This window comes from Talaromyces amestolkiae, assembly GCF_001896365.1.
Source record: "Talaromyces amestolkiae strain CIB chromosome Unknown scaffold8.1, whole genome shotgun sequence".
Classification (NCBI taxonomy): Eukaryota; Fungi; Ascomycota; class Eurotiomycetes; order Eurotiales; family Trichocomaceae; genus Talaromyces; species Talaromyces amestolkiae.
The window spans coordinates 620,319-631,315 of NW_024468044.1; the positions used below are offsets into that span (position 1 = coordinate 620,319).

General features: G+C 45.5%; 4 protein-coding genes across 4 annotated transcripts; 2 read left to right on the forward strand and 2 right to left on the reverse strand.

The window, feature by feature from the left end:
- Positions 1-372: 372 nt before the first annotated feature.
- On the reverse strand, positions 373-964 carry BHQ10_004766 (uncharacterized protein; the record flags this gene model as incomplete). Its single annotated transcript, XM_040877167.1, has 2 exons — positions 373-546; positions 617-964. 2 exons carry the CDS (start codon positions 962-964, stop codon positions 373-375), a joined length of 522 nt encoding a protein of 173 aa, XP_040733270.1.
- Positions 965-3,207: 2,243 nt separating this feature from the next.
- On the forward strand, positions 3,208-5,143 carry BHQ10_004767 (uncharacterized protein; the record flags this gene model as incomplete). Its single annotated transcript, XM_040877168.1, has 4 exons — positions 3,208-4,090; positions 4,214-4,428; positions 4,481-4,545; positions 4,606-5,143. The coding sequence occupies 4 exons, from the start codon at positions 3,208-3,210 to the stop codon at positions 5,141-5,143; spliced, it is 1,701 nt and encodes a 566-aa protein (XP_040733271.1).
- An 86-nt stretch (positions 5,144-5,229) lies between these two features.
- BHQ10_004768 (uncharacterized protein) lies at positions 5,230-7,661 on the reverse strand (the record flags this gene model as incomplete). Its single annotated transcript, XM_040877169.1, has 12 exons — positions 5,230-5,679; positions 5,736-5,917; positions 5,965-5,993; positions 6,051-6,097; positions 6,151-6,209; positions 6,257-6,358; positions 6,423-6,862; positions 6,917-6,945; positions 7,010-7,226; positions 7,276-7,420; positions 7,474-7,560; positions 7,619-7,661. 12 exons carry the CDS (start codon positions 7,659-7,661, stop codon positions 5,230-5,232), a joined length of 1,830 nt encoding a protein of 609 aa, XP_040733272.1.
- Positions 7,662-8,359: 698 nt separating this feature from the next.
- Positions 8,360-10,861, forward strand: BHQ10_004769 (uncharacterized protein; the record flags this gene model as incomplete). The annotated part of the gene is made up of 14 exons (XM_040877170.1): positions 8,360-8,635; positions 8,735-8,838; positions 8,894-8,920; positions 8,986-9,120; positions 9,177-9,244; positions 9,300-9,386; positions 9,442-9,527; positions 9,608-9,692; positions 9,742-10,092; positions 10,161-10,221; positions 10,282-10,460; positions 10,556-10,569; positions 10,631-10,686; positions 10,771-10,861. The coding sequence occupies 14 exons, from the start codon at positions 8,360-8,362 to the stop codon at positions 10,859-10,861; spliced, it is 1,620 nt and encodes a 539-aa protein (XP_040733273.1).
- Positions 10,862-10,997: the final 136 nt, after the last annotated feature.

The following is a 10,997-nucleotide window of genomic DNA, read 5'->3' on the forward strand; positions in this document are numbered from 1 at the left end:
TCAAAGTACTTGCGACATGCGACTCTGGTGAACCCTCGCCTCGATGTTTCAATTTTCAATTCTCGACGTTTTCATCTTTTGACGATTATGCTTACGATCTCGATACCCCCTACTCCTTTCTGTCATGTTAAATACCCTTGAGCTATGCACTTACAATTTGTTTATGATTTTGTTAGCGCTTGGCGTCGACGGCAACTGTGAATTTGTTCGATAGTTTATGTCATTCATTCATGTTCACTCATTCAATAAGTCTAATCAAGCAATCTATCTATTAAACTCCATCGTACAAACACGTAAATATCCAATATCAGCAATTAAAGAAATAATTCGTATAAGCGCAAGCTTTGTCCCCCTTCTCGGGGTTTGAACCAGCTACAGCTTCAAATACTCCAAAGTAGCGCCCAAAAAGCACAAGAAAGCAGGCACCTCGCTAGCAAGCGTCCGATAGATATCAATACGGATGAAGTTCTTGTTGCCTTCGTGTATCTTTTCATCCGATTCTTTAGTAGGATTCTTGTCCAGGATCGGGAGGAGATGGTCCCGTGCCTGTTTACGTGTGTCAGTCATCTTCAAATCGACTAGAAACGACAGCCAGAAAAGAGAAGGAGAAAAATACCCAAGGCAAGAATGCAAAATGCACAACCGTAAACGCAATAGCAGCCGCATACAACGTCCCAGCAGCCGAGTCCGGGTCCGCAGCCCTATAACCCGCTACACCACTCGCAATACTCCCAATCCGCGAAGTGGCTACAAGCACAAATCCGGGTGGAAAGCATTTTTGCCAAACGCGTCGGATTGTTGCAGGAGGCACACTGCGGTCGGATAGTGGGTTGAGGAAGATGTGTTCGCAGTAGGCGTAGATGAGTGCGTTGGTGGAGGTGATGAGGCCGACGAGGGGGAGGGGTGGGAGGAAAGAGGAAACTGTGAGGGAGGAGAGGGACTGGAGTTGGAATAGGGATGACATTTTGATGTGACTTCTCAACGGCTGGGACTTGACTTAACCACGGGAGTCTGAAACTTGAGGTGCTGGGTCAAGTAGGGAGGTCATAAAGGCGACACTGGTGTATAAATACTGACCTACACAATGAGAGATCGTCATGATATGACAATTTAGCACTGAATAGTGCTTATTCATTGTGCACAACTTGAAAGCATTTCTTCTTCTTCGATGATACTGACTGCTCATTGGCTGTTTGATCTATACCTACTCGTAGTATGGATTATTGAATTAACTGAAAATTACAAAATCATCAAACGCAAGTACGGCCAAAACCGCATTTTTACAGCAAATTACATATAACCAAGCAGCGACTTTTAATTTCCACAAAAAAAAAACTATGTGAGGATATTGATACAATGACAATGGAAAAGCATCTTCAATTGAGGCAATTTTTTGAAGCAATAAGGCGTCAAACGTACTGCCATATTTCTAGTGAAGAGGACGAGATGCAGGAGTAGGAGTAGGAATGCCACCTCTTCTCACGATTTTTCTAGCTGATACTTTGGTCCTAGCCATTTGATTTGAATGAAGCGATCCATTATAGCGGTCAGTCAGGTGCTTAGTATGAGGAAATAGGTGAATCAATTACCTCACTTGATCTGATTGAGAGTTGAAGATTAGTGAGAGTCGAGTTTGAAGTAGTCCATTGCCGCGATCAGTTGATCCAAGTAGTAATATGAGGTTTATGTGAAGAATATCACATATATTTGTTTGTATGTCCTAATCAGGTTTCAAACACCTTAATGACCAAGTGTGGTCTGCTTTTTGGAAGGTAACGTCTTGACCTACCGCAAGGTTCCGCCACCAGTACTTACTGTATCATGAGGTTTTCCCCGTCATCCCGATATAGGGCTTCAGCCCTGCCGCGTTGGGAGCGGTCCTGTAACCAATCAAAATCTCTACGTGGCGATATGTGAATATTACAAATCGTTACGGATAATACGAAATCGATTTTTGAATCCAGGCATTTAGTCTGCCGTATACACAAGCCGGAGTCCGGAGTAACAACAAGCATACGCTAAAACAGCCCTAAAGCGGCCCTGGCATGGGGGCTTGGGGGGCGCTGTAGCGGGCACTACGCAGCCTGTGGGTGGTAAGGGGGCCGCCAGTGCGGATCGTCGGCTCAGGACCATATAGTCACTCTTTCGGAGTGTGTTTAATCAATCCCTCCGACTTCCGTCATATCCGTTCATCTTGAAATTAGTGAAGAGGAATACGTTTCAAGAATAACGGGGTACTGATGTGTCCAATCAGTGCAACATGGGATTGTCTGAAGTGTGGCTCGATGCCAATCATGATCTCTTTGAGAGAAGTGCAGTATGCTTGCAGACTAGTCAAGTATCTTCATAAATGAGATCTCTCATCGTGAGAAGAGTCGTCCATAGTACAAGAGTAGGTAGGTAAGTGATTCCTGAGGCATATGCAGCGTGGCTGCCTCAGTCAACAACATGAAGCCTCCTGATTGGCTGAATCCGGGAGGAGAACCGGCAAGCACGCAATTGCCTTGGATGGCCTTCAACCTCTCAACTTCCTCCTGAACTTTCAACTCATGAACATGTTGAACTACAAACTCAAGTTTATTTCTAGAATGGCCATGATTATTGGCTCTGATTCAACCTTGCTCCTTCCATTATGCTTCATCCAGTCTCATCCTCCGCTGCCAAGATGCGGAGTAGAAGAGGCTGTCTGACATGCCGTCTGAGGAAGGTACTTGAATATCCTCTCTTACAACAAGATGAATTCTAAAATCTGGCCAGGTAAAATGCGATGAGTACCCAGGTCGATGTCAAAACTGCATTCGCCTGAGCTTGCAATGCTCCTGGCCAACCATCTCATCGTTTCAAGATCGGAAGAAGTATAGAAAGGCATGTGAGCGTTGTCGTCAGAAGAAAGTGTGTCTGAATACGCCCTTATCTTGGTCTTGATTCGGGAATAGAATAGAGGCTAAATCAATACAGTTGAAATGTGGCTTAACGGATGGCGTCCAGCGGTGCGATCATTGTACACTTGCCAGAGTCGAATGCGTAAAGTCAGACTCGACTCAAGATCTTAAACGGCCGCTATCGCCATCCAAAGGCAGTAAATCTAGTCAATCACACACGTCATTTGATCTACCATCAATACTAGAAATAACTCGCCTACTTCAAGCTTACTTTGACGGACCACACTACTTTTGCTTCTACACCTTCATTCATCCACCGACTTTCATGCAGATGCTCGATAACAATCTTATTCCTCACTGTCTACTACTCATTGTTCTGGCCACTGGATTACGCTGTCTGGAGCCGGATTCTGCTCTCCCGGATCGTTGGGCAGAAGAATGCAGACATCTTGTGATTCCGGACATTTTCTCTCGGGCTTCAACAACAAATCTGCAGACACTGCTCCTTTTGCAGCGGTATGAATGGCATCGCGGTGCTCATCTGAGCGCTTATTTTGTCGCCGCTCTAGCAACGCGTCTGGCAACAGCTCTGCAACTAGAAGCAGAACCATCTGCCAATCGCAGCGATGCTCCTCCTCTTCCGGCCACAGTGATGGAGACTAGGCGTCGCTTGATTTGGAGCTGTTTTACCATGGACTCTGTTCCTGACGGTAGCACAAGCCCCCTGAAATCTGCGTTGGATCCATTTTCGATCGAAGCTCGACTTCCATGCGATGAACGTTCTTATTGGCTTGGTCTTGACGCAGTGACTGATACATTCTCAAAAATAAAAGAATCCGGCAATACCACAGGATTAGGCTCATCCAGTGTTGCAGGCTACATTATCCTGATGGCTGGAATACGCTTGCAAATTCTCCAATATGCTTCTACCTTTTCTCCAAAGAACAAGGAATTGCTTCTTCCGGAAATACCATGGCATTCTGATTCCAAGTTTCAACATCACAAGCGTCTAATGGATGATTTTCTTGTTAAATTGCCGCATGAGTTTCAATGGAACGAGTATACGAAGCTCAACCCGGAGGCCTGGCAATCGACTAGGAGTACTCTTTGCACGCTTCACGTTATGTATCATGCTGCGTATACTGACCTCTTACGAGTCGCTTTATTTCTAGAGAGAGCTCAGACCGTTTTTCAAAGCAAGTCTTTGTGTAAAGAAAATGGCTTGTGTCGGCAGCCTATTGCTGGGTTCCATCAATCTACAGAGTTTAGGGCTTTTTTGCAGTCCTGTCGACGCAGCCGTCTACAACATGCGTATGCTATAACGACTATAGTTGCAAATTCGCCGTTTGCCAATATCTCTGACCAAGACCTCGACCCCTTTGTATCCGTCGGTGCTTGCGTCTCGATTCGAGTGCTCATTCTAGAGCGAGGACCTGGAGACGCTGAGAGCTTGGGCATCTCAGAAGCTGCTGTTCGGAATGCTCTAGATGTGGCCACTACCTGCGCGAAAAGAACAGCTAGGTGGTCCCAGCCAATGCGAAAGATGGTCAGCTTGCTGTAGGCTTCCGATACGACATTCTCCTACTAATGTTTTACAGTTACACGCTCTCGCTGAAAGAGCTCTACAATATGGGATCCGCCTGGATGTCCCAGAAATATTTTTGTAAGTTTGCAACCACTGCTTGTAAAAACATATAGCTGATGATTTGATATGAAGCCCCAGGCCCGCCAGTCCGACGTCGCATCTTCCCTCGAGGGCACACTCTCCAAGTCTTCGCACGTACGGAACTCAGGGAAGTATACATCGTTCTCTCGCAAGTAATAAAGATGACACTCAGATATTCCTGGATCAACAAAACCATGTGTTAACGGCTCACACAATGGTTGACTCTGGAAAAAAAACCAGCTTACAAGAGCCAACCGTGGTCACCACGATACCACAATCAGCACAGAACCCTGGCATTTCCATGGAATCTCTCTCGTTATTGGAAGCCAGCACTACTGGCATAACAGGCAATGCAATTCTAAACTCGGGTAATTCAGGAGCACCAGGACTCAATAGCCCCTTTCTCCACTCCTATGAAGCCCTCAGCCCAGAGTCACTCCGTATCGCATCTAACTGGAGTAATGGGACATATGACATTGTCACGAGTGATCTCTCATTTGCTATGAGTCCAGGTGACACTTTTCTCGACTTTAACAGCGATGATTACCAATTATTCAACACAGACATCGGCAACAATAACATATGGCCGACCTAATGATGCATTTGCATACTAAATCCAAGCAAGTTATTGATTTGGCTCACATCGGAGCACGATTCTAGCGAGTTGAATATCCAGAAAGCCTATAAAGCCCTACTAGGCGGTGCTTCGTTCTTTCTCACTCTCATCCACGCCGTCGTCTGTGAAATGGCGTCTCCACCAATAATGTTTTCTTCACTATAACCATCCCACTCTTCTCCTACAAAACGGATTGGTGTGCCCCATACAACTCCAGTCTCTGTACGGTATTGATCCCAAACCTGGAGTAGCTCCTTGACGACATGCGGATAGTTCTCGGCTATATCGTCTATTTCACCGGGGTCCTGCGATAGATCGTACAATTGCCAACCATCCTGACTACCGTCGCGATCATTGCTTCCTCGGCCGCCGACTGAATTTTCAATGTAGACTAATTTATACTTGCCTTTACGTACAGCACCGCGGCCAAAGAGCTCCCATCCCATGCCATCATTGCCATGGATGCTGTCCATTGAGTCATTGTCATGAGTGGATGCGCTTGACAGATACGGAACCTTTCGAGCATTAGCAAAGAATGACAGAGGATATACGATTTACTGATAAAACTTACCCAAGACCTTCCTCTCATAGGCGCTACAGAGCGATCACGGAATGTGCCCGGCTTTCCATCAGAAGCTGGATGTTTGATTCCCGCCAAGTCAAGAATTGTAGGACACAGATCCATGACTGTACTAAAGGGCTGTAGAATGCTTCCATTCTGTTTCTCTTTGGCAAAGCCGGGGTAGTGAACAACTTCACGAGTCAGAAAGTGATATTCTCAACGGTTATGTGATGCTTACTGAGTGGTACCTTGATTCCACCTTCGGTGCTGTACAGAAAAGTCAGCCTAGTCATGTCATGCAGGAGTCACCGTTCCATGGCTCACGTATACATCTTGTACAAACGCGACGGAGCTGTCGAGGCTTGCGCCCACTACGAAGCACTTAGTACTGCCGAGACAAAGTGAAATTGGAAGAAAAGCTTACCCTAGTTCCATACCAGGCGAAAGAATTCGCATTTCCGATATTATCCAACGAGTTGTCGTCTACAATATATTAGCCCGCTACCCCCGAATATTGAAGGTACACAAACAGTATTCGTTGATGACTCTCATTAGATCGGCACCCATGGTTGGAATGGCTTCGTAGGTAGCTCCTTCAGCACCATTATCACTTTGGAAGACGATCAATGTATCTGTGCGCATAACACATGCTATTAGCAAGCATATTTGCCCACTCCTTCAATTGAAATAACTCACTCTGAAACTCCCCAGTTTCTTTGAGATACTGCACCATCTTGCCCACATTCTGGTCAATATTATCAACCATTCCCGCAAAACACTCCATGGAACGGGCTGAACACTTTCTCTCATAATCAGTCATCATATCCCACTCAGTATTCATCGGTCCAACAATGACATCATGCGGTCTAATATTCTTTGGCACGAGACCCAGATCTTGTAAGCGTGCCAATCGCTTGAGACGAAGCGCATCTGGCCCATCATCGTATATTCCCTTGTATCGATCACGATCTTCCTTTGAGCATTGAAGTGGCCAGTGGGGGGCTGAAAAGGGAAGGTAAGCGAAGAAGGGCTTCTGGCGGGTTTCGGGATCTCGATCCTTGAGGTATTGGATGAGGTTGTCTGTGTAGAAGTCGGAGCTAAAGAAGCCTCGTTTGTCGTGGGTGGTGTTTGGTTCGCTGTAATAGTCAGTCCTAAGATCATTTCATAGAACCGTGGTACGATGGCCATACATCTCATATCGTTTTCCATCCTCGGTATACTACCATGGCAACAGCCCCAGATCAGAACCATGCCCGACATAATTAGGTGAAAGAAAAACAGACCAATGGCGGAATCCGAACAAAAAATTTGAGATAATCCTTCCCAAACTGCGGCTCATATCCGTAATGATTCGACGTGCCTGGAAGCAGGGCAAACGATCTATCAAATCCGCGAGCAGCAGGGTTGTTCTCGGGTCTTAGGCCGAGATGCCATTTACCGCTGATCAGGGTGTGGTAACCGTTGTCTTGAAGTATTTCGGGGAGGGCGGCAACGTCGTGACTATTTCATTAAGTCTTGTTCTAACTTGCCGAAGGAAAGGAGATCGTACTTGAGAAACCCCTCATGGCCAGGGACATTCCAGCGTTCTGGGTCTCGGCCTTTTTGTTCACTCATGATGCCGACGCCGGCGATGTGATTGTCTGTTCCACTGAGAAGCATTGCTCTGGTCGGACTGCAGGCGCTGGCAGTGTGGTCTGTGGATATCAGCTTTGAATATATCTCGGTTACAAGCACAGTTCATACTAACAATCAGTGAACCGCGCACCATTGCGAGCCAGTTCGTCCAAGTTGGGAGTTCGAATCTCACTACCAAAGCATCCTATATCGCTATACCCTAGGTCTGATCTGGTCAAATCCTTTCTGTATTTAACTTGACAGCACTCGTGGCTTACCATCTGCCAGGATGACGAGAATGTTTGGACGAGATTGTGCCATTTTACTATTCCTTTCACAATATCACAACTTTACGTATTTCGAATACAGTCCTCTCTGATTGAAAAAATCGCAGGCTATTCTGGGAGTAGAAGTATTCAAGCCCTAATATCGCTTAACCCTAAAATTTCATCGCGTATATCGGTATCAGCTCCGAGTGGGTCAATCGTCGTCGCGTACATCGCTTCGTCCTCCGATTGACTTCACAGTCAACTTCTCCGCGTATCCTCCATCAGGAGTTAGTAAACCACTTCCTACGAAACTTGCCCCCCTCTTTGCTTTCTCTACTCCATCTAGGCCTTTCTGATCAATCATTGCTAGTACTAATGACGAAATTCAGCCGGAGAATGAGCAAGTCTGCTAGTTGTCACGAAACAATGGCAGAGATTGCTGTATCCCAGCAAGAATATCCTTATTCTAGGGACATTATTCAGCTTGTCATGTGTGAAATGTCAGAGCTTAGGTTTCAATGCTGAGAAATAAAATCAATTGGGAAATGAGAATGTTCATATAGTATGTTCCAAGTTATATAGCTTGATGCTACTAGATATTCACCTCTCTTTTTAAATCCGAAAGAGACCTTTCTGTATGTCGATTTGACGTATTTTGTGTTCTGTGAAGACAATTTTCGCTGTTCTACCAGATTATTCTCCTCGCTGTTACAGCTCTTGCTCTCCTGATATCATTTTAAAGCCTTCACCATGCCTCAATCCGAGGACTCTCTCAAAGGGGGCCGTCAAACCCTAGGGAGCATGCTCAAGAAAATGACACCTGCTTTATTAAGCGCATGCTTCATCACTGCCATGCTGAACATGCTCTTCGGCTTTGATACGACCAGTTTCTCGGGCGTGCAGAGCATTCCAGCTTTCGAACGCCAGTTTGGGACACCTACGGGCACCGGTGGCTATGCATTGTCTGGCTCTAGGGCATCTTTTATGAGTTCAGTAGCATTTTCGGGGAAATTCTTTGGAACTCTTGTTCGTCAATCAATCTGGATCGCAAACCCTCAAAAGTCATCAGACTAACAGATCAATCAGACAGCACCAATCTTCATCGAACTCTTGGGCCATCGCTAGACCATGTGGATTCTGTGCATGATAAGTTTTACTGGCATTGTTATTGAGTGCACTTCACATAAAGTAGTGCAATTTGTCCTCGGTCGTATCATTGTCTACTACAGGTTGGTCTGATTGCATGAACGTATGATCATCGCCTGACGTATGATTTCTCTTTAGCGTTGGATTGGCTGAAAACACCTCGACGTATGTATTTACTCGAGCATCCCGCATATTATGGAGACTTGAAGAATTAACTGTTGATTTCCAAGAACATATCAATCTGATATTGTCCCAGCCGGCTTACGGGGTGCCATCGTTGGATCGATTCAACTTTTTATCCAATTCGGTCAAATATTTGCTTCCGGCATCAATGAGCGGTTCTCCACCGAGACGAGACCGAAAGGGTAAGCCGATACGGTTTTGCCGACAATCATTTCGATTCCTGACTCTCTCTCTTTAGATGGATTATTCCCGTGGCAGTTCAGGCCATTGTCCCTGTGATCGTCGTCTTTGGAGCATTTCTGATCCGTATGACCAACCTTTATGCCGATCTTGCAAAACGACTCTACTAATTTACGTGCAGCCAGTGCTCCACGATGGCTTATTAGCAAGGGTCGCAAGGAAGATGCTATTCGAACCCTGGAGAAAGTCCGTCCTAAGGAGGATGTTGGTTCGTGTTCATCCTCCGGATAAGTTCATAAGGAGCAAGCTGATGGATGATCTAGCCGCCGGTGTTTGTAAAGATGAAGCTGATGCCATCGAGGAAGCTCTCAACAGCAACGTGGATAAAGGTCCTTGGATTGATCTATTCGTCAGTATCTCCATTCAACCAGGTCAGAACTCCGCATTGATACTATAAAATGCTAACTACTGCGTCTTTTCTCTCCTTAGAAAGGCACAAACCTTCGCCGAACCTCAATTGCAACCATGGTCTTTATTTTTCAACAATTTACCGGGCAGGGCTTCGTCTCCCAATGTATGTTCAGGCCTTCTTCATGCGGTAGCCAAGCTAATATGAATACAAGACTCACCTCGCTTCTACAAAACGGTTGGTCTCTCAAAAAATGCATTTTTATACAACATTATCTCCAGTGTCGTAGCATGGGTCGGCGTCCTCATCGGCATGCCCTTGAGCGATCTAATCGGGCGACGTGACCTTCTCATTTTAGGAGCTTTCTTCCAGGGAATTTTCCTTTTTTCCATGGCTGGAATTGGCACCAAGAGCAGTTTCACGACCTCGGATGCTAATGGCTTGGTGGCATCTGTTATGTTGTTCAATTTCTCATTCGCCATGCAAGTATTCAAAAATTTGACATCATCGAAGACGACGGCTAACAACATGATCTATCAGGACTTGGGCGCCTATCGCATATGTAGTATGTCAAAGTCTTGATTGTGTATTCAGCAATAACATCCCATGCTAATCATCACTTACTACAGGTAGCTTCTGAAATCGGAACTGCCAGTCTCCGAGAAAAGACAATGGCTTTCACCAGTACCATAAAGTATGCATCTAAACCTAGCCTACTTTCTTTGAAGACTAGGCTGACCAACCATCAATTCAGCGTTGTTGCGGCTTTTATTGTTGCATTTTGTGTCCCATATCTGCTTGATGATATTGGTGCCAACATCGGCTGGCTCTTTGGCGCCATCAGCTTTGTTGCTGCAATCTATGCTTACTTCTTTGTACCTGAGATCAAGGCAAGTGATTACATTCACTTCAAGTCTGTGCCTAAGCTGACTTGTAGGTTACTGCAGAATCGCTCACTTGAGGTAATTAATCTGTAGGATGGAGTACCAATGTATTTGTACTAAATTGAGCCTCTAAAAAGGAATTAGATGAGTTATTCGAGGTAAGCTCTCAAATTCTTATTCTTTATAAGTTCAAATGGGCTGATTTCATCTTTCTTGCAGAACCGCATTTCTGCGCGCAAATTCGCAGGTACCCAGACTCATGGAGCCGGCAAAAGGTATGCTCTTCGTTTCTTTTTTTGGCATACTCCATGCATATATACTTCAGAACGGTCTTCAATTGCTAACTGACAAATTTACAGGGTCGCCGAACTTGAGAACAGAATCAATCTCCATACAACTCACCACCAGACCAGTGAAGGTGGAAAAATCGGCACTATTTCCAAGAATTAAGGACGACTTCCTGCTGCATACAATGCAAAGGGTAGCGATAGCGAAGCGAACTATGTCAAGCAATCTGCTCAAATACATCAGACACAAGGTACTAGTCGTTCAGAAGTTTGGTACATAGTTCAGTGTTCCTCTACCC